The sequence below is a fragment of the Drosophila subpulchrella genome, chromosome 2L (assembly GCF_014743375.2).
Source record: "Drosophila subpulchrella strain 33 F10 #4 breed RU33 chromosome 2L, RU_Dsub_v1.1 Primary Assembly, whole genome shotgun sequence".
Taxonomy (NCBI): domain Eukaryota; kingdom Metazoa; phylum Arthropoda; class Insecta; order Diptera; family Drosophilidae; genus Drosophila; species Drosophila subpulchrella.
In genome coordinates this window covers 8,726,514-8,747,354 of record NC_050610.1, presented here as the reverse complement: position 1 = coordinate 8,747,354, position 20,841 = coordinate 8,726,514, and the positions used below count along the sequence as shown (strand labels likewise).

Sequence of the window (20,841 nt, the reverse complement as noted above, 5' to 3'; positions counted from 1 at the left end):
ACGGCATCCAAGAACCAGTAATACAATGGCTGTTTATTAGCAAAGCACACTGATGGCCAATCAAGCAGTAGCATAACACGGACACATGTTATCCAAACACTTGCGAACACTCACTGTAGCTCGCAGTTATAGTCTATTAACAGGATTCTCAAATCTGAAGTGTAAAATTGAAGATACAAACTTTTGTTATTTGACTTTGAACGGTTTTAATTTAAAGAACGAAAATATCATGGATTAAGCAAATATCGATTAAGATCAAGAAGTAACATATGTTTATTGGAGTTGTACGCGTTTTTCGAGGATTTGTGTTTAATAGCATTTCAACTGAGGAGTTGGCATTACAAGCTAATCGAGTGCGTGCCCAAAAACGTAAATTATACAAAAATTTGGAATACAGAACAGATTGTAAAAGTTGTTAGTTTTAATTACCAATATATTTATTTATATCTGCAAATAAAGAGAACATCGTTAAATACAAATCGAACTTGAGAGTTTTCTTTGGCATTGGATTACTTAGCCTAAGTATTGGGTTGGCAAGAAAGTCATGTCGTTTTTTTTCAATATTTTCAAAGATGATTTATTTATATCAGGACTTATAATTAATCAATTATGTATTGGCCGTTTTGTTCGACCACTAATGACCATCTCTCGGGCAGCTGCATAATTCCGCGCTCGAAGAACTTTTGGTCTTTTCCAGCAAAGAATCGAGACAAGTGGTTTTCGACAGCCTCATCTGAATCAAAGTTTTTACCATTCAAAGAGTTTTGAAGAGAGCGAAACAAATGGTAATCTGAAGGTTCTAAGTCCGGACTATAAGGTGGATGTGGTAGCACTTCCCAATTCAGCTCCGTTAATTTTTGCCGAGTGACCAAAGATGTGTGGGGCCTAGCGTTGTCATGGTGAAAGACTATACCCTTGCGATTAGCTAGTGCCGGCTCCTTTTCTTTAATTTTTTCCGCCAAATTGGATAGCTGGCGACAGTACACATCTGAATTGATGGTTTCATTCCGTCCCAGCAGCTCAAAGTGCACTACACCCTTCCAATTCCACCAAACAGACAGCATAACTTTCCTCTGATGGATATCGGCCTTTGATGTGGCTTGGGCTGGCTCATCTTTCTTGCTCCATGATCTTTTTCGTTGGACATTATTGTAAACAACCCACTTTTCGTCGCCAGTAATGATCCGCTTCAAAAAAGGATCGTTTTTAATCCGTTGCAGCAGAGAATAGCAGATGTTGATACGCTTAGTTAGGTGAATTTCCTTTAAGTTATGCGGAACCCAAACATCGAGCTTGCTTACGTAGCCAAGTTTCTTCAAATGGTTTTCAACCGTTGTATGCGACACACTGAGCTTCTCTGACATCTCCCGCGTTGAATAGCGCCGGTTTTCATCCAGCAAAGCCTGAATTTGTTCGTCAAAAACGGCCGATGGTCGACCAGAACGTGGGGCGTCTTTAACTCCAAAATCTCCAAGCCTGAATTTGGCAAACCAGCGCTGACATTGGCGATCACTCATGGCATCTTTACCATACACTTCGCACAATTTTTCGCGAGCTTCGACCGCTTTTTTTCCTTTTCGGAAGTAAAAAAGCAAAATATGCCGAAAATGCTCACTTTGGTCCTCCATGTTTAATTTGCTATAGCTTCCACAAATGTTATCGAATAATTACCAAATTTTCGTCGATAGTACCTAAGACAATAAGCTTTAAAACGATACTAAAAAGTGTGACCCTGGTGCTCGATTAGTCGTAAATAAATTAGATTAAAAACGATTACTAAAAAAAACGACATGACTTTCTTGCCCACCCAATATATGAATTTAGAAAAAGTACAAGTTATTTGATATTGCCAATGGCCATATGAACCTTGCTTAATTTTTAACATTATACATTTTTATACAAATGCTTTAGATTGCCATGACCTTTTGAAATAAAATCTGCTTTAACGATAATTTCACAAATGGTTTATGGAACCCTCTAAAACTCGAATCCTGTTTGATCCTTTTTTGCATGTAAAAAAAAACCTTTCCAACTAAAGATGCAAAGAAGCAACATAGTGTCAACGTGGCATAAACCAGCATAATCGCAAAAATATCTTGGTATTTTTTGGTGCTCCTTACACAGCCTACAGTTTTGGTTCCGTGATTATTGTCTTATAACATTACTGACTTTAAAATACAAATGATAGGCGCGAATAAGTCTCTAAATTCTAAAATCTAGAGTGCAAAGGTACATATGTTTATCAGATTTTATAGGAACACAATAATATCTGTTTCGGCGGGTTGGATTAGCTTACATGAAGTGCTGACCATTTGTCACGCGTGACGCAGCAAATGACAAGTGCATATATTTGGTTTTGTTGATAACAAAAGCCAGGGGTAACTTCACAAAATACTGGTTTGGTGCTTATACATACATAAGCCCTTGTTACTCGACGTATTATTATATTCAAAAACGTTACTTCTAAATATTTAAATTTAGGACAATGAAGGAAATCTGCCGAATTTGCCTGGAAAAATCCGGAGACATGGTCAATGTGTTTGACAACACGATAGAACTGGGCATTTCAATTGCTGATATGATATCTCAATTCACCGGTTCGCACATTTCTAGAGGAGATCCTTTTCCAGAGACCATATGCCCGCCTTGCCTTCAGGATGCTAAAATCGCATATCAGATCAAACAAAGATACGAGAGGAACCAGCAGATCTACTCCCAGTATAAAGAGCAAATCTTGCATGAGGAGGAATTTCTAATTCCAGACTTTCAGAGAACCAGATCAAATAGTGGTGACGAAAGCCAAGAGTTTAACTTGCAGATTAAGCTAGAAGAAAACGATGATAATTTTCGGGAGATGGAGGAGCCCTACGAAGATGAATGCCTAGTAAAGAACGAAGCAATTAGTGATGATGTAACTGAGGAAGGATCGTGCCAAATTGCAGATGTTAATATCGACCATTATATAAAACAAAATCATCATAACACAGCCTCATCGATATTGAGTTAGTTTATTCATTTTATAAAATATACTCCTTGTCTAATGTAATTTTCTTTCAGAATCAGTTGAAAACCAAATTATTGCCATATTGAAAGGTGAATATTAATTACATTTTATTATGATCAGATTTTTTCTTTATAACTTCTTAATTATCTTCTTAAAAATCTTAATAATATTGAGATATTAATGATAGAAAGCCAAAAAAATTGCCGAAAGCTTTATTATTCTATCAATGTTTGCTGTAATATATCATTTAATCAATTAAAATTTCTGTAGAGAACGAACTCCTCAGGGTTAAGCTTGACCTAGTTTCAAAGGAGTTTGCTGAGCTCGCGGGAAAAAAAGGTCAGCAAGTGCGCAAACCAAAAGTCACACACAAAAAAGATGTTGCGCCTGAACCCTCCAAGGTCATAAGGTTCCCCATTACATCTTTGGCCGAATTGGAGCATTTTGAGAGACAATTTTCCCCTGATTTAAGGGACTTTTATGTAAGCATACTCTATAAGTTTTTAGCTATAAATCAGTTTTAAATACAAAAAATATGGGACTTTAAGGGACTTTTATGTAAGCATACTCTATAAGTTTTTAGCTATAAATCAGTTTTAAATACAAAAAATATGGGATGTTTTTATATATTAATAAATATTTATTCTTTTACAGATCGGTAGAATTTGCGACCACTTGGCCCGCGGTCCCTTGTCCAGGAAACTAAATAATATTCTGGATGAAGAACTCGTAAACAAATTTAATTTAAAGGGAAGTTTCGGTAAACTGTCTTTAGGGTCCTACAAGTCGTTTTATGACGTCTTGGAAGGTAAGCCTAGTCGATACTAAAAGGTTTATTTATATTTAAATGTTTTTAAACTCATTTTAGCTGCGACAAAAATAGTCCACCCAAACGAGCCGGTCAAAAACGTGATTCGAAAGGCTTTAACAACCATAAAAAACAAAATGGTTAAAAGGAAATCGAGATCTAGGAAAGGATTGCAGTCGCATATATAAAATACATGCATGTTAATGTACTAATAGTGTTCTAGATTAATAATGTTCTAGCAAATATAACATTTTAAAATTGTATAAGATAAAATGTTCAACACTGAGTGTAATCATAACATTTTTTTAGAAAACTCCTGTTAAGAAAAACGAAAGAAAATTATAAAATGTAAATAATATTTTCAATTTCTGGAACTAATGAGAATAAACTTCCAAAATTTGTGGTCTTCAAACGGGGTTACCCGCTTAAATTTAAATTATGTTTACTGTTCTCTGGTATCCCCAGAAAATACCAAAAATACCGCAACTCAGAGATCGGCGCCTTGCAACACTGGATGGGCACGTGCTGGGTGTGGACACACTGGTGCAGCGAGGTAAACACAACGCAATATTTCGTCGGAATTTCACCTGGTTTTCACCTGGTCTGCCGCGCAATAAACCCGCCCAATTAGTGCCCAAAGTGCGGCACAGCTAATGATAATGCTCGAATCAAGTGGAATAAAGTGCGATGAGATAATCGGGCGATTCGGGCGGCAAACGGGTAACTGCGTGTCAAGTGGAAAATAAGTGAACGGGAAGAGGGGGTGGCGGGTTGACTAAAAAAAACAAAAACAAAACGCGAAATCGAAAAGTAAACGGGCAACAAAAACAACAACAAGGGAAGGGCCAGTGAAAGAAAGGTGCGAGAAATTCACCTGTCCCCGTGAGCCGATTAATTGATGACGTGGAAGGCGGACGAAGGACGCGGGCCACAGGATATATACATATTTTCCAGTGCAGCACACCTCATGCACATGCATGCTGCACACACACACACACACAAACAAACCAACATTCATGCAGAAAACCAGTTGTTTAGTTGTTGCCTTTGTTGTTGTTGCTGCAAATGAGAAGTGCAAGTGAAGCAGCAACAGAAATCCTGCTCTCAAAAGTACAAAGCGAGGAAAAGGAGAAAATAAATAAGCGGAAAAAAGGGCCGAGAGGAAAAGGTGCGACAACGACAAAAGTTGTTTGTCAACTTGTTGCCAATGTTGCAGCCACAAAGTGGCTGGCTGTACAAGCAGCAGCAACAAAAACCCAGCATTCTGCATCGGGCGAATCCAGGCGAAAGTCCCAGGTCCTCCGCAGGATAATAAGGCGCTTCCAAAAGGCAGCATAGCAAGTTCAGAAGAAAGTTAAGGGATATCCTGCTTTTCGGGTGAGTGTGCTAGCCTCAAATGTTTGTTTGAGTATTTTAAAAATATATTTCTCCGTTTTTGCGGCAGCTCAAAAGAGGGAACCTCTATAAAAACCACAAATACCATCTGCAAACAGGTGGAAATTAAAGCAATGCTTATTGGTAATATCACATTCTTCTGAGAGTCACTGGATTTATAAGCAATAGAAACGGAATAAAACCGATTTGGAAAAAGTTTAAGAGGAGAATTTTAAGAATCTTTGAAAACGATTTGGGTAAGCTTATAGTGTTTCCCAAGTTGTAAAAAATGTAATTGTTTTGTTCTTTATTTTGCAGGATACAAGAACAGGCTTATAAGAGCCTTAAAAAACCGAACTCGTCAAGAACCTAAACCAAATTGGAAAGGAATCTTCTTCATCTTTATAAGGACGAGGCCAACGGATTTTGGTAAGACTACAGTAAATCTGCTAAAAATGTTTGATTTTACTGATTAGTAGGATCGAATTTTAAAAATTCAGGCTAATTTTACAAAAAAAATATAATTTTTTGAGAAAATAGGTTACCCTAAATTATATTATTAACTTTCCTGTTTAAATAGTTGCTTTCCAATAAATTTATGATTTAAATTAAAATTTTATTATTAACTTTCCTGTTTAAATAGTTGCTTTCCAATAAATTTATGACTTTAAGAACTACCTTTCAATTAAAATTATACCCTGTATTAATACCCTTTACTCTCATCCTTGCAGTCAGAGGTCCTAAGTTCCTGCAAGTTATTTCGGCTATTAAAAGTACCCCCGCCCGCAATTATGTCCACGATTACCAGAAGCGCCAGTGCGAGTCCCATGGCGCTCAACGGCGTCATCGATGCCAGCCTGTTCCCCCTGAAGTCCACCGCCGATGTGGTCAATCTGTTCCGTCGCGCCTTGACCTCCGGCATCGAGCCCGATCTCACCCTGCTCTCGATTGTGGTCGGCTACATTGAGCTGTCTCTGACGACTGGAGAGGCTGCTGCTCAGGCCGCTCAAGCCGCCGCCGCCGCTGCCGCAGCAGGTGACATCGGTCAGGCGGCGACAGGTGTGTATTGCCCCCCGCTCATCAGTCACACTCGTCTTTTACTGCCCGCGTTCACCGTTAACCATTTAGCAAAGGGAAACCAGTTAGAACGGAAGCGATTCCAGACAAATTGGCAAAGTTTCAGGCCCTTGTTGTGGTTAATGGCACAAACTAAGTAGCATACTTCAGTAGTTAAGGGCTGATTGCCGGCATGAAGTTCTTAATTGGTGCAGGTTAAAAATGCTGTAGGTGCCTTAATTAAGTAACAAGAAGTACAGAAAACTAATATATTTTTAATGAATTATAATTGACAATACATTGCGATGACCACCGGATATAACATTTCATCACACATAAACAAAGAATTATTTGACTTTAGTACTTCAGTAATTTAATATCATGTAACTAAATGTTTGGAACATGTAAATTAAATAAAAAAATAATTAATGATTCTCCCCTTTCCAAATTCAGGAAACGACATCATCATGGGTAACAGCGTTCCCTTTCCGGTGGTGACCCACGAACTGATCGCCGGACTCTACAAAAAGTTCCAGACGATCCTGTCGGTGGTCGAGAAGCCAAAGCCCCATCGCCAGGCCACCCGAGAGGTGATCAAGAAGGTGTCGGACGTGATCTGGAACTCACTGATCCGCAGCAGCTACAAGGATCGTGCGCATCTGCAGAACCTCTACAGCTACCTGTCCGGCAACAAATTGGACTGCTTTGGAGTGGCCTTGGCTGTGGTGGCGGGATGCCAGTTGCTCGGCTACAAGGATGTGCGACTGGTCATCTCCGAGGATCATGCTTGGGTGGTATTTGGCCAGAAGCGAGTGGAGACCATCGAGGTGACATGGCACGGAAAGGGCAGCGAGGATAAGCGGGGACAGGACATTCGCCCTGGCATCGAATCCGGATCGTGGCTCTATTTGGGTAAGCTTTAATTAAAAATGAGTGGAAGTTTTAATTATTATTATATCTAATTGTCTTCTTTTTGATTAGGTGGATTGGCGGTGGTTTGTGAGCGTGGCATGGAGGTGGCGGCTATCTGTGCCGCTCTGAATATCTCGTTGACCTCGAACAGTGACTGCGTGGAGGTGGCAGAGCTCCAGCAGCAGCTCCTGTGGTTACTCTATGATCTCGGCCACCTCAAACGGTATCCCATGGCCCTGGGCACTCTCGGTGAGCTGGAGGAGATCCATCGCACACATCCGAGCATTAGTTGCGAGCAGTTGTATCGCGAGGCCATAGAGTCGGCCAGGACCTACTACCGCAACCATCATGTATATCCGTACACCTACCAGGGAAACTACTACAATCGTTTGCTTAAGTACCGAGACGCTTTTGCCGCATGGGCAAATGCGGCGGATGTCATCCGTTTGTATACGTACCAGTGCCGGGATGATGAGGAGATCTACAAAGAGCTGCTGGACATTGCCAACGAGCTAATACCCTATGTGATGAAAACGGAGAGTTCCGGTCATTCGGCGAGAAGTATCCTAAGAGATTCGGAGGTGTTTGCAAACTTACTGCGATTCTACGATGGCATTTGTCAGTGGGAGGAGGACAGTTTGACGCCCATACTGCACATTGGTTGGGCCAAACCGCTGGTGAATAACATCACCAAGTTCGATTATGACATAAGGTCCCAGGTGGTCATCAAGCTGCCCGAGGATCTGGAGGCGGAGCACGCAAAGGCGGAGCAGGCGAGGGCAGAACAGGAGGCTAAGGAAGCTAAGGAGTCAAAGGAAGCTGCCGGATCAGAGGCTTTGGAGGGAAACAACAATACGTTGGTGAAAAAGGAAGAGGTAAGCAGACTCAATTGATTTACCGAAAAATTTTATTGGAATTGGAATATTAATTTGGAATTAGGTAATGCAAAATTGTTGAGATTATAAAATCGTGAACATAAATTTTGAGCAACTGTTTTTGTGTTTTAGGTATAACAGATCTTATAGTTTTTATACATTTCCGTTTAACATCTTTCTAATTCAGGAACACGTAAAATAAAAAAATCTCTTCATGGCCTGCAATCCACGAACTTTATCCGATTCATTTAAAAGTATCTTATTTTTTGTCTTTTTTTGATGCGTTATTTTGATTGAGCGACTTGGAACAATGTGTATCTCCCATGGCGGAACTTGAGGAATCAGAATCATCGTTTTTCTTCCAATTTGAAATGCAAACTCGCATGGCTTTGGTATGCTTGCAGTGCTTTGGACATTGTTGTTTATAGCTTCTGTGCCTTCTCTCCTGATCCGAGTCCTCCGAATGATGCCTATGTCGATGATGGCCTTCCCTAGAATGGTGCCTGTGCTTGCACTCCGGACTCCTTGTTCTGGAATGGTGTCTGTGCCTGTGTTCCGGATCTCTGTTCACAGTTTCAACGGAACTTCGCCTGTGCCTGCAGCAACAGTTCATATCCCTGTGTCCACATCTTTCCCTGGGCTGGCAGCGAGGGCAGGTGCAATAATCACCAGGGCTCCTGGAATGGCGTCTATGACTGCCGACTGGATCTTCATACAAAGACTCCAATGAGTTATGCTCTTTGAGTTCTGTGACCCTACCCTCTTTTGATGCAAATTCGATGCATGTCTTGAATTCTTTGCTGTTACGTGGTGGCATTGTTCGCTTTCCTGGCCTGGCCAAGTGTGTACGTTGATCTATTTCCCTGGTTGCCTGAAAATTGGAACAGCTCGGCTTATCATCGTTGTTAGTTTCTGTGGAATCTGCGTAATCAGGGCGTGTACGCGGACGAACTGCAGCCACTTGCGATGTATTGAGCAGGATCTCCTTTAGTTGCTGAACAGCAAACGTAGGATTTTTGCCATACAACCTCAATGTTTGCTCTGCACTTTGCAGCTTTCCGGCCATCATTTTCTGATCTGCGTTTAAAGAACGTATCTCGCAGTTTAGACTTCCGATCAACCTATCCTTGGTCTGCAGATCATTTGTGAGCTGTGAGCACTTCTCGCTAAGAGACTTCCAAGAAGTAAATTCGCGGGGCTTGAGACATCTATTCGCGAAACTAGACGGCTCAATTGTGTATGATACTCCGGCCAAATGTTTCTTCTCAAAATTTAGCTTATCCGTGAGCTGATTCTGCAGATTAGATGGAGGTACACTTATTTCCAGCTCGCTTTCGCTATCCGAGGGTAGAGAAACGTGCCTGCTCTCGACGAGGAATTCACTGGGCTTTGTCGTTATCTTTGGTGGCGGTGGTTTCCTGATCGGAGGTTTGATTTGCTTTTCTGGCTCATTGTTTATGTATCTGCGACAATCCAGACTACCTCTCCTGTTGGGTCTGAATGGATCCTTAGTGTAGTTAAAGGTCATCGATTGACACTTGTACATGGCATTCAAGTTCCCAGTTGAAAATGCGGCGAGCTCGGGACTTTTGCTGAGCCCAATGGCCGAGCCTTTCCTCACCTTTTTCGCATCGTATTCGCGCCCATCGTCGTTGATTTTAAAGAACTTGTGGATCCAGTTGCAAAAGTCGACGTGATTGTGCCCCACAATTAACTCTTCTACCGGCATAAACCGCGACACATTCAGTTTTGCGAAGCAGTTGTGCAGCAGTCGGTAGTTCACCTCAAAGTCGCTTCTTTTGTGCGTATAAAACTTAACTTTGTTAATGGGAATTGTCGTGGGAAAGAGTCTGTGCATGATTTGGCAGTATACTGCTCCAGTTTTCAGGTCATCCATGCCCCGCAATTCGCAATCCAGTGTGTTGTTCAAGAAAACCAGAAGATTCCTTATGGATACCATATCGTTTTTATTTACTATCACATTTTTCACCATTGGAATCGGAGTTGGATTGGCTTTTTTTGACACAGGTGTCATGGTTCCGATTATAAGTTCCGGTTATAACAGCGTATTTAAAGTGCCTTGGTCTGTAATAAGACTAAATTAGGATCTTGGGTATTTCGTATTTGTTTGGATTTGTTAAAATATTATTCAAATAGAAAAACTCGAAATATTTTTCTTACCTATTAGAGGAGGTTTATTTTGGTTGCTGGTTGTTTTGATACTGAGTTATGTATCAGAGAATTCCTACAGATAGATGATAGCAGGGTCACAACATACCAAGATTGGGATTTAAGAAAGTGTTTAACATTTTTAAAAACAAGAGAATTTTTAAAAATATTACTTAACAACATACCTATTTAATTTAATAAATTAATGTATGTTTTCTTTTTTAATCAGAAAACAAAACATTCGGAGATGCCGACTACTTTGGCCGATTTAACGGCTGCCTGCGGCGAGAAGATTCTCAATCCGGACTTCCTGCTTCAGGGCGGCGGTCAACCCTTTGCCGACCAGAAGCAGCAACCTTCTGGCGGGGAATCCGAGGTTAAAGAGCTCCACAATAACAACAATAACAGCAACAGCAATAACAACAACCATAATGCAGACAAAAAGGAGGCTCCATCAACAACCGCAACGACCACAAGCAATGGCAGTGGCACGTCTGTCCAGTTGCCCGTTTCCAATGAGGCTAGCAATGCCACCGGCCAAGCTCAACCGCAATCCCAAAATCAAGCAAACACCCAACAACAGGGAAAACCACAGCACAAAGAAGCTAAAAAGGAGGAGACAAGCGACGACTACGATCCCTACGAGATAATGCTGAAGAGGCCAGTGATCACTTTGTACAGCCAGAAGATGAAGGGCTTGAAGGATCTCCTGCTGGCCGAGAAGCTCAACACCCATGCTATTTCCCTCCAAGTCACCGCCCAGTCGGTGGCCTCGCGAAAAGTTCGCGGAGTGGAGAAACAATCGGCCACAATTTCAGCCACCATCACAGCAATTTCGTCGAGCTCCGCAGACAGTGTGCTGAGTGGAGTCGCTGGTGGCGGTGGCAGTGGTTCAGGAGCCACCGGAGCAGCGTCTTTGGCATCATCGTCCCCAGGAGGAGATTCAATAGCCGCCTCACGTCCAAAGAGAACGCGTCGCGAGTAATTCTCATTGTTGTGTATTACGTATTGGAAAAACTTTTATTAATCATGTGCAAGTTGAGGTGGTTCGATTTTTGTTTTGTGAACTATCTTTGATTTACTGAAACCTTTTAAAACTATGAGAACCATTTAAGTTAAAGTTAAACTAAAAACAGATGGAATATTTTTTAAAAATTTGAAAAGACATTTACTCCTTTTTTGACATTATAAAGTTTGAAAAATCGAGCCACCCCTGTAACCATGCATATAACATATATGCTATCATATTTTTGATGTTCGATGTGTATTTATGTAGTTCGTAAGCGCGTGACAAAACAAAAAACTAAGCCGTTATAGAACGCCTAGCGTTTTAAAAACAAATATAAGAAGTGAAACTCACACACAGACATGTCCCAACAACAAAAACAGGCACACGAAACGCTAAGCTATGCTAAGTATTTATAATGTATTTTTAGCTGTTATACTTTTTCTCTTACGTATTTATTACTACAACTATGTTTTTTGCCCTCCAGCATGTTCGAACTTTTTTTTATTATTATTGTTTAAGCGTAACTTAAAATTGGTGCTCTTCTTCGAAATCGAAAGCAGATAAATCGGTTCTGTGTTTGATTTTGATCATATTTTGATGAAAAACTTGTTAAGGGAAGGGAAAAAAGATCAAAATTAGACGCGGATACCGGACTGCTCATCATGATGTATTTACTTTAAAGCATTTTATTGAGGCTAAGCTGTTTAATTTGACTCTTTAATATATATCCTGTACATTTAAGAATGCAAAACTTTGTTACGAACTGTTGACTTGAAGCAACCAAACAGTTGGCAAACCCAAATGGTAAACACAAGAATACATATTTAACACTTCCTCTATATGTGATACAACACTTTTTCTAGAAAAGCTTTCATATTATCTTAAAAAACTAAATAGAATTAACCACTCTCCACACACTTAAAGCGAACACTACCCAAGTGGGCTGGCAGCAGCAGGACAGGCTATTGTTTGGTCCCTAAATGTCCCTTAAAAGATGTCACCCCATTAGCCACAGAAATTATGGACAAAATCGGAGCTTGTAACAAATTGTTAAATGATGATAATAATTGCATTGAATTTAATTTGATTTGTGCGTAGAGCATCTGTGATTAATAATAATGTTTAGAGGAGAGAGAGGAGAATGGAAGAGTGGGGAGCGGAGCCCGAGACAACACACAAAACTGATCAACAATATTACTAATCAAATGTAAGGTGTTTTATTCCTCGTATATTACATTAGCAGACTAAAAGCAAACACAAATGAAATCAAAACAAACTATTTAATTATGTAGATTTGCAGACCGCAACAACTAAATGTTAAATGTTAAACTACAGTTATATGAAAATGTAAACTAGACACTGAAACTAATAGAACAAAAAAAAAAGAAGTATATATTTTGGCATACAAAATTTTTAAGATTAAGTGAAGTGAATGGGAGAATACGAATCGAGAAATATTTTTTATTTTCATTACATATTTTGGACGCCACGAAAATCCAATCCAGAAATAGACAAAACCGAAAGTTCGCTATGCAATAAATCAAAAGGCAGCAACTCAAGAACCGAAACAATATGAAAACCTATAAGCATATAACAAATATATTTATTAATGTTAAACTAACGTATGTACATTTTTGCTCTAATTGTTTAAAATAGCCAACCAGCAGCAACAGTTAAATTAAATGTAGCTTAAAACCCAAATGCTCAATAATCCTTTTAGCTTGAAAGTCAAATAGCCAGCAGTAAAAATGTTATACAAATCATTAAATGCATAAAAAAGTAACTATGTTTAAAGTGTTTTATTTACCTGATGGAAGTTGAAAGGCAAAAATTCTAAAAAACGCTTAAAATGTTTAAATAGGCATTTTAAATCGATGCAGGATCAAAGATTTTGATGTTTCCTTTTTTTAAACAAGTCTTTTAAAAATCTTTAAAAATACATAAATCGTTATAATTTTCAACTTCATCTGGTTCTTTAATAGATTGAATTTGCTAAAATTATTTAGCCTTCTACAATAGATAAATTGAATGGCACCAATTCAACTTCCTTCAACTTTCGTTCAATTCAACCAAATGCGGAGGGTGGCACGGCTAAATTAGCGAAGACACACACCACCGTTTTGGTGAGACCGTATTTTTGTATTTAACAAGAATTAAACTGGTATAATAAGTATTTTTCTTTCAGCCGGGCGGTATTATTTATTAATGGTTCCGCGGTCACACTTCAAGTGACTAGGCATCATTTTGGCAACAAAAAATATCGTCAAAAACATAGTTTTTCTGTTTAATTAATAACAAAACCCATAATGTCTGCACCCGATAAGGAAAAGGAGAAAGAGAAGGAGGAGACCAACAACAAGGGCGAGGACTTGGGTCTCCTGGAGGAGGACGACGAGTTCGAGGAGTTTCCCGCCGAAGGTAGGACACCATAAATTGCGAAAATTGGAAGTTTCTAATGGCTTCCATTGCAGATTTCCGCGTTGGCGACGACGAGGAGGAGCTCAATGTGTGGGAGGACAACTGGGACGACGACAATGTGGAGGACGACTTCAGCCAGCAGCTGAAGGCCCATCTGGAAAGCAAGAAAATGGAGACGTAAACCGGTGGCCCCTTTGTTCAATCCTAACCATAAAAACGAGCTGAGCTGTTTTGCAGTTTATAGAATAAAATCAGTATATTAAGTGGAGTTCAACTGCCAGTTTTCGCCGAAAATCTCAGTGAGCTGTTCTACCAAGATGGCATGGAGCTGCTCTTTTTCCAAACGCTGCTGCTCCAGATCGATGATGGTGTTGTCCAGGATCTCTATCTGGTTCATCCTTTCCTCAAGGTCGGCCTTTAGCTTTTCGAGTTCCTTCTGCAGCTTGTGATGCTCCGCTTCGTTGATCTGCTTCATGGCCTCGCACTGCTGTTCGCTGAGGGAGAGTTCTTGCTTCCTGGCCTCCAAATCCTGGCAACGCTTTCGGTAATTAGCCTCCAAGGTGGCCAATTGCTCCTCCACCGCCTCCAGCTGCTTGGAGCTCTCCTTGTACTCCTCCAGTTTGCCGAGGGGCAATACAGCCGTGGCCTCCTCTATCGCCGTGACTGTCTGCTGGCTGGCCTCGATCACCCGGCGATGTTCGTTGGTCACCTGCTTTTTAATGGCCAGCTCTGCTTTGCAGCTCTCGACGTGCAAGTTGGCGCTCTTGATGTTTCTGCAACGAAGGAAGTTGTTATAAGCAAAGGGAAACCCGTGGCTCACTAGCACCACTTACTTTTGCAGCTCGTTCACTTGACCATCCTTCACCACCAGCTGCTCCCAGTGAGCGATGCGCATGTCCAGCTCAGTCTGCTGCTGCTCGATGAGTTCCAGGGCATTGGTCTGCTCGCTACAGGACTTTTTCAGCGGAAGCAGCTTTGCTTGAGTATCCTGCAGATCTTTCTTGAGCTGGCTAATGGCCACCTCGCACTCCTTCGTCTTCTGCTTGCGCTGCTCCAACTGCTGGCTCTTGGCTTTCAGCTCAGCTGTCAGCGAATCCTTCAGCTTGATGGCTTCCTCCACAGGTCCCAGCACGCTTTTCTTGAACACTTTGTAGTAGGCCAGGTAATTGAAAAGGTAGCTCAGGGTGGTCAGAGTCTTCTTAACAGCTGTTAGGCGAAGGAAAACGATAAGCCATTATTATTTTCACTTGACTTAAGAATGCTTGTCAAAAAAGACCTTAAAATAGTTCATAGTTCAGTAAGAAATGATCAAGCAAACGTATTAGAAATGTAATTGTCCTTAACTATTAAAACAGCAAGATCAGATCTTCTGTAGTAGCAAATTATGCTTATAATAGCAAGAGGGTGTTAGAAAGTCCTTAGATTCTGCTGCTCACCTGGTTTAATGATGTCCAGATAGGTGTAGGTCTTGTTGGGGAAGCAGATCTGTATGATGCGCTCCACTTGGCGGCACACTCGGATGAGGAAGCCGCGCGCCTCCCGCGACGAGTGGGCTAATTCAGATCCAATCTTATAGGGCGGCTCGACGCGGAATCCGAAACAGCGTAGATAGTGCACCATGATCTTGGTGACAATGGGCTCGGTGGGAGTGGCCAAATCGCTCTGGGACATGTTGATGTCGGGCATTAGATAGTTGCCCTGGTCAATTACCCTTTCGATTTCTGCCGAAACAGCCATTATATGCGCGACTCTAGGTTTTCGATATAGCGTTTTTAAATTTTGATCGGCTTGGTGTGACCAAAGTTGGTTGGGCGGAAATTGCCGGTTGGTAAGGGTATTCCGCCAAAGAAGTTAAAAAATAACGGACTTGGCTTTTGGAATCTTAACAATACTATTTTTTTTTTATCTTTTAAAAATACATAATCAAAATGAGTTATGAAAGTACAAATCCCACACTTTGTTTTTAAAGATTTTGTAAATTTTTTAGTGATTTTCAACACTGTCTTTTTATTGTTACTTTTTGAATGGATTTAAAATATAGTGTAGTTTTTTTAAAGAATCTTTTTTGCATATTCAAGATACATTTAAAAATGTTGTTTAAAATTGGGAGAAAAAGAAAGACAAAAATACATAGAGTTTCTAAATACAGTTATTTTTACCGTGAACTATTAAAAATCGGTACAACCGGCTTTCGGTTGCCATGGCTTTGTTTACTTATCAAGCTTTTTTCTCCTTTGGTATATGACGTCGTGAAATGGCCTCCTCCAGCGCTGTAGAAGATGAACACCTTACAGACTCTGACTTAACTGATGATGAAGGTAAATCCTGGCCTGTACTTCCGTTCCATAATCTTATAAGTCTCAAATCCCAGAGCGCAGCGTGGAACCGCGCCAAGAAGAACTTCGTCCCGAAACTCCGAAACCATCTTATACGGACGAGGAACTGCATCACTTGGTTGGCTACATACAGCGGATGAGTGTGTTGAGCTGCTTGGATCACAGGGACTGGCATGAAGGAACTCTGGACATTATCAGACGTTGGCTTCTCGAGGTGCACGAACCCCTGCTGACCATATACTACGATAGAGATGCCCTATCCGCCTGTCTGGGCATGCCCAACACTTGTGTCTCGGATCTGAGTTACTTTCGCCGGGAACCAAATGAAATCTTTAGCGTGGAGGGCTTCCACGATGAGATCAACTTTGGCACCTTGACCAGCGATGTGGATGGGTGTTTGATGGAGCTACTGGATCGCTTGTACGCCCCCTTCTTCAGGAACTATCTCGAATGGAATGTCACTGTGAGACATCGCTTTTGCTCCAGCATGGACAGATTCCTGGCCTTCCTCACCGGGATGCACCATCAAATCTCGGGGGTAGCCGTGCTGTATGTGCCCTATGTCATTAAGGAACTAACGGCTGGATCTGTTGATAGGCAAATGGTCAGGAGCTTGGAAGGTATTGCTCTATACTGGACCACACAGATTCGCACTTTGCTGGGAGATGATACTTTGACGGTTCCCCATGATCTGGCCACCGTGCGGGATGAGTTTGAGTTCTGGGAATATCGCTGTGAGTTAAGATGGGTTATTTTATTAAAAAATTATAGTTTTTAACCAATTTTAACCAATTTTCATTAGATTTATAGATTTTAAGTCTATTTTTAGTTTACCATTGAAAAATTTAAGGGTTTTCCAATTTCGCAAATATTAATTTCTCTCCTTTTAGATGAAGTTCTTCAAGGTATCAACGATCAATTGGCTCAATCGGATGTTCAAAAGGTGTTATTGCTGTTACATAACGCCCATTCCGTGCACACTCCCCAAATGGAAGGTCTTATAGAAAGGGCTAAAGAGGAGCTTCTTAAGTCCCTGTCCAACATCAAGTTTCTTCGCCTGCTGATAGAGCCCTGTTCTAAAATTGATGAGGCTACAGGCCCGGCGGATTTGACGAAGCTTCTACCACGTATTATCCACCTTATAAGATTTATTTGGTTGAACTCGGACTACTACAATACGACTAGACTTATTGTTGGGCTGTTCCGGAACTTGAGCAATCAGATCATAAGGTAAAAATTAAATATAAATATAAAATGAGATTATTTAATATTTTTTTCTAAACAGATTCTGCACAGAGCAAACAAAAGTCGAGGAGATTCTCTCGGGAAAGCCGCGTTTTGGTATTCAGATATGCAACATCGCCATCGACTGCTGTCTGACCTACAAGGGAATCTATGATAAAATTTCGAGGGAATTGGCTCAGAAACAGAGCCAACTACCTTGGGAGCTGGACGAGGGACTAATCTTCAACCATATCGACGCCTTTGTGGAGCGTCTGAATGATGTGATTGACATTTGCGAGTCCATGATTGTGTTTGGTCGCATGGATGAAAGCGGAAGCATACCTAAACCAGCTTTCGGGGGCACCAGTGGTGAGGAGCTGGAGAAGATTTCCGAAAATGTGGAGCAGCAGTTTCTGGGCGCCTTAAATCAATTGCAGGACAGCTCGCAGGCTTATATTTTGAATGTACATCGATCGGATTGGTACAAGGATGTGGGCCATTTCCGCAGAGGCATGCAGAAACTGGAGGAGACTGTCCAGAGGCTGATCTTCAATGTGTTCCAGCAGGTGTCCAATGTGGAGGAGACACTGGAAGCTCTGCAGGCCTTGCTATTCTACTCCTACCGCCAGAGGGGAACTCTGAGGAAAACCTACCTAAAAGAAACGAGCCGGTTGTGGAGGATGTTCTCCAAGGAAATGGACTCTACATCGAGAAAGCTGCTTGAGGAGCGAAGACAGGAATCTTGGTTGTCCAAACATATGTCCATAGCTCTAAGCTATCGCATCAATCTGGAACGCTTGACTTGGCTGAGGGACCGATTAAAGAATGCCGAGTGGCTGCCTCCTGTTAAGGAATCCTCTCAAGCTTTATCGAAATTTGATTCACTGCGTCATGAGTTCCAGAAGGAAATCCGACAGGCCTACGAAGATTGGGTGGCCAAGTGCTGTGGATTCTCTGGCGACCTCTCCCAGCGTTTGGATCGCTATCTGATTGTTAGGAGTAAAAAATTCAAAGGCCTTCTGGAGTGCAATATTGATGCTTCTGTACTGGAGCTCTGCGAGCAGGCTCAGCACTTTGAAAGGATGGGTTTTGCCATCCCCAACACTCTCAAGAAACTTTACGAAAGATACGATGTTATAAGAGCCCTGTACAACGGTATAATCCAACTTGCCCTTAGTCATAATCGTATTTTGACTGATTTAAGTGGAAGAGAACGGAAATTATTTAGGCCCTTGATACAGGCCTGCGATCGCCAACTGGCTCCTGGAGTTTTCAAGATAACCTATGGCTCCGAATTCAATGAGGAATTTTTCGAAGATGGCAAAGAGTTCATCGGTGAGTTCCAGGAGTTGGTTCATATATTCAAGCGGGCAAATCGGGGCGTGGCCAGAAGTTGTGAGAAGATCTGCGGTACGTTTCTGCTGCATTTTGCATTTTCTGGCTCCGTGGATATATCGGTGTTCCAGCAGCAGTTGTCCAGCAGACTAACCTCCTCCGGTGATATCTTGAGGAGCTACTACGGCAACATCGTGGAGCTTTTGTCCGCCTTTAGTCGGCAGTTTCAGTCAGTGGACGATGAGGTAAGGGGTTCAAAATGGAACAGGCATAATACAATTTTGAACATTTTTCAAGATTGCCAATTCCAAGAAAATCGTATTTCAAAGAAAAATATTGCAATGTTTCCAAAAATTAATTTAGCAAAAGTGGATGATGATTCGATTTTATGGTTCCTCTATACTTAGGCAATTTATATAAATTCTTAACGATCTAAATTTGATATTTTCGTTTTTATTATATGCCAGATGTCTACTGAGTGGATAGCTTATGTGAACGATATGGATGACATGCTAGCCAGTTCTTTAATGACCAGTGCCCGCGGATCCTTAACCAAACTATACGAGGCCCTCCACTGCGAGGAGGATATGGCATTCGCTCCCATAATAGTCGTTGAGTCGGATGTGAAAGATGGTCGCATTGTCTTCACTCCTGACATGGATGCAATTGGCGGTATGATAAATGGGATCGTAGATAGTATTCGCAGCATGTTGGATCAATTTCCGCGACTGGGATACAAACTAAAGCTTCCCAAAAAGCAGCTGCGACAGGGATTCGCTTGCGTTTTTCGGGAGGATCAGGAATGCTCGGAATTAATGAGAAGCATTCAGGCGGAGATCGTAATTCAGCAAGAGGCGATGGCCAAATATGAAGCGGTATGGAATCAAAAACGAGTACTCTGGGAGACCACGGAGGAGGGGTTCCGGCAGCGATTGATGTCCAGTTCGCGGACAGCCGGGGTCTTTGAGGGTGGCATCGAACACTACAGTGCTCTGGCGGATGATGTCATCTTCGAGGATGCCATTACGAACGTTTACTTTGTACTGATCAATCAGAATGCTCTGAAGAGCACGATCCTAGATTGGATCGAAAAGTGGCAAGCTCTCAATATTAAAATGTTGCTAGATCATGCCAGTAATTTGATGAGAGGTAGGATTTACTTACATAGGACCGATTTCTTAAAGTCATGTTAAGGCTAACGTTAAGTTATATCGTCAGGGAGGAGAAATTAATTTTCTGAATGTAGTCTTAATTTTACTATTTACTGAAAACTCGATCTGAATGTCGACATATAAAGAGCTTTCAGTCTGATAAAACCTAGGATGTTATTAAGAAACTAAAATTTTCTAAAACAGCAATATAAGTTTATGACAAAAGTTAACATGATATCAAGAAATCTGTCTTTCCTTTGCTAAGTAATGACATTAAATATTTAAGAAATATCAAACGTAGTAATAATGGTTATTTTAATATCTTTAAATATTTATTTTATATCCCTTCTAGCCACCTACCGATATATGCGACGCAATGAGAGGAATGTGATGAAGGTACCTCGAACCATCCGTGAAACCGTTGCTGCCAAACAGCTTTTTGAGCAACTCCTGAAAGAAGTTCCCGTGAAACAATCCGCCTTTACACCGATGTTGGAACTCTTTGTCCTTTTGCACAAATATCAGGTTCAATTAACAGAAAAGACACATCAGCAGGTGATGGGATTGGAGTCGTCTTGGCTGCACTACCTCCAAGTCCTGGAAGAGGCGGATGAAATGTTGGATAATGAAGGGACTGACACCAAACTGGAGCTAGCCAAACATGGGGAAAAGTTCAAGTTAATATTGAAGGAATTCCTCGAAGATTTCTACTCCAAATTATCCAAGAGATAATGAAATAATCTGTTTAAAATTAATTTTAAATCATAATATCTGTGTCCTTGTAATATGCATGGTTTTAAAGTATAAAATCCTTTTTCCACACCTCTTATAAATAATATGTTTTTTCTGGTTTGGGTGTAATCCATGCAATTTCACCGAAAATATGCAAATTAGATGTAAGCAAATCTTCAACATGACTGCTTGGTTTTTTCTCACTTTCAATTAGAATGCAAAAGCTGTTAAAGTAAAAAGCCGCAAATAAGCTTAAATCCCAGTGTTCAAGAAGAACACTAATTGTCATAAATTTAAGGTTTTATGAGCTGTGTTCATGTCAATATTTAAATCTATCTAGAGCCTTAAATAACGATCTGAAACTTAAAACCTACAAGGGTGCAGTGCCGAACAATTGGAATATTAAGTACAGGCCACTTGAGCCTGACCATAAATATA

General features: G+C 41.0%; 6 protein-coding genes across 7 annotated transcripts; 4 read left to right on the top strand and 2 right to left on the bottom strand.

Annotated features, from left to right (window-relative positions):
- The first annotated feature begins 2,121 nt into the window (after positions 1–2,121).
- On the top strand, positions 2,122–4,165 carry LOC119547062. 2 transcript variants are annotated; one of them, XM_037853744.1, is made up of 6 exons: positions 2,122–2,229; positions 2,482–3,002; positions 3,058–3,093; positions 3,275–3,486; positions 3,659–3,812; positions 3,873–4,165. In XM_037853744.1, exons 2-6 carry the CDS (start codon positions 2,486–2,488, stop codon positions 3,998–4,000), a joined length of 1,047 nt encoding a protein of 348 aa, XP_037709672.1. In that variant the 5' UTR covers positions 2,122–2,229; positions 2,482–2,485; the 3' UTR covers positions 4,001–4,165. The 2 variants fall into 2 exon arrangements, with proteins under 2 accessions (XP_037709672.1, XP_037709673.1); XM_037853745.1 differs by lacking the exons at positions 3,275–3,486; positions 3,873–4,165 and having other exon boundaries at positions 3,659–3,780.
- Positions 4,166–4,351: 186 nt separating this feature from the next.
- LOC119546486 (menin) lies at positions 4,352–12,979 on the top strand. The gene is made up of 7 exons (XM_037852782.1): positions 4,352–5,189; positions 5,257–5,443; positions 5,505–5,615; positions 5,918–6,245; positions 6,696–7,154; positions 7,224–8,029; positions 10,428–12,979. Exons 4-7 carry the CDS (start codon positions 5,978–5,980, stop codon positions 11,181–11,183), a joined length of 2,289 nt encoding a protein of 762 aa, XP_037708710.1. The 5' UTR covers positions 4,352–5,189; positions 5,257–5,443; positions 5,505–5,615; positions 5,918–5,977; the 3' UTR covers positions 11,184–12,979.
- Positions 8,044–10,256, bottom strand: LOC119546487. Its single transcript, XM_037852783.1, has 2 exons — positions 10,211–10,256; positions 8,044–10,114 (listed from the first exon to the last, which is right to left on the bottom strand). Exon 2 carries the CDS (start codon positions 10,062–10,064, stop codon positions 8,289–8,291), a length of 1,776 nt encoding a protein of 591 aa, XP_037708711.1. The 5' UTR covers positions 10,065–10,114; positions 10,211–10,256; the 3' UTR covers positions 8,044–8,288.
- Positions 12,980–13,415: 436 nt separating the features above from the next.
- On the top strand, positions 13,416–13,899 carry LOC119548550 (probable 26S proteasome complex subunit sem1). The gene is made up of 2 exons (XM_037855846.1): positions 13,416–13,625; positions 13,679–13,899. The coding sequence occupies exons 1-2, from the start codon at positions 13,514–13,516 to the stop codon at positions 13,804–13,806; spliced, it is 240 nt and encodes a 79-aa protein (XP_037711774.1). The 5' UTR covers positions 13,416–13,513; the 3' UTR covers positions 13,807–13,899.
- On the bottom strand, positions 13,859–15,421 carry LOC119548549 (coiled-coil domain-containing protein 18). Its single transcript, XM_037855845.1, has 3 exons — positions 15,062–15,421; positions 14,459–14,831; positions 13,859–14,398 (listed from the first exon to the last, which is right to left on the bottom strand). The coding sequence occupies exons 1-3, from the start codon at positions 15,360–15,362 to the stop codon at positions 13,885–13,887; spliced, it is 1,188 nt and encodes a 395-aa protein (XP_037711773.1). The 5' UTR covers positions 15,363–15,421; the 3' UTR covers positions 13,859–13,884.
- Positions 15,422–15,879: 458 nt separating this feature from the next.
- On the top strand, positions 15,880–20,439 carry LOC119547200 (dynein-1-beta heavy chain, flagellar inner arm I1 complex). Its single transcript, XM_037853944.1, has 6 exons — positions 15,880–15,943; positions 15,997–16,695; positions 16,852–17,191; positions 17,247–18,765; positions 18,988–19,669; positions 20,024–20,439. Exons 1-6 carry the CDS (start codon positions 15,880–15,882, stop codon positions 20,401–20,403), a joined length of 3,684 nt encoding a protein of 1,227 aa, XP_037709872.1. The 3' UTR covers positions 20,404–20,439.
- The last annotated feature ends 402 nt before the right edge of the window (positions 20,440–20,841 follow it).

Excerpts from the sequence above, each read along its gene's own strand:
- LOC119547062 (XM_037853744.1), top strand. The coding sequence starts at position 2,486 with ATGAAGGAAATCTGCCGAATTTGCCTGGAAAAATCCGGAGACATGGTC. Across the intron at positions 3,003-3,057 it reads CACAGCCTCATCGATATTGA|AATCAGTTGAAAACCAAATT; the intron begins GTTAGTTTATTC and ends ATTTTCTTTCAG. Across the intron at positions 3,487-3,658 it reads CTGATTTAAGGGACTTTTAT|ATCGGTAGAATTTGCGACCA; the intron begins GTAAGCATACTC and ends ATTCTTTTACAG.
- LOC119546486 (XM_037852782.1), top strand. The coding sequence starts at position 5,978 with ATGTCCACGATTACCAGAAGCGCCAGTGCGAGTCCCATGGCGCTCAAC. Across the intron at positions 6,246-6,695 it reads CATCGGTCAGGCGGCGACAG|GAAACGACATCATCATGGGT; the intron begins GTGTGTATTGCC and ends TTCCAAATTCAG. Across the intron at positions 8,030-10,427 it reads CGTTGGTGAAAAAGGAAGAG|AAAACAAAACATTCGGAGAT; the intron begins GTAAGCAGACTC and ends TTTTTTAATCAG.
- LOC119546487 (XM_037852783.1), bottom strand. The coding sequence starts at position 10,064 with ATGACACCTGTGTCAAAAAAAGCCAATCCAACTCCGATTCCAATGGTG.
- LOC119548550 (XM_037855846.1), top strand. The coding sequence starts at position 13,514 with ATGTCTGCACCCGATAAGGAAAAGGAGAAAGAGAAGGAGGAGACCAAC. Across the intron at positions 13,626-13,678 it reads CGAGGAGTTTCCCGCCGAAG|ATTTCCGCGTTGGCGACGAC; the intron begins GTAGGACACCAT and ends CTTCCATTGCAG.
- LOC119548549 (XM_037855845.1), bottom strand. The coding sequence starts at position 15,362 with ATGGCTGTTTCGGCAGAAATCGAAAGGGTAATTGACCAGGGCAACTAT. Across the intron at positions 14,832-15,061 it reads TCTGGACATCATTAAACCAG|CTGTTAAGAAGACTCTGACC; the intron begins GTGAGCAGCAGA and ends TTCGCCTAACAG. Across the intron at positions 14,399-14,458 it reads CAAGTGAACGAGCTGCAAAA|AAACATCAAGAGCGCCAACT; the intron begins GTAAGTGGTGCT and ends CCTTCGTTGCAG.
- LOC119547200 (XM_037853944.1), top strand. The coding sequence starts at position 15,880 with ATGGCCTCCTCCAGCGCTGTAGAAGATGAACACCTTACAGACTCTGAC. Across the intron at positions 16,696-16,851 it reads TGAGTTCTGGGAATATCGCT|ATGAAGTTCTTCAAGGTATC; the intron begins GTGAGTTAAGAT and ends CTCTCCTTTTAG. Across the intron at positions 17,192-17,246 it reads TTGAGCAATCAGATCATAAG|ATTCTGCACAGAGCAAACAA; the intron begins GTAAAAATTAAA and ends TTTTCTAAACAG.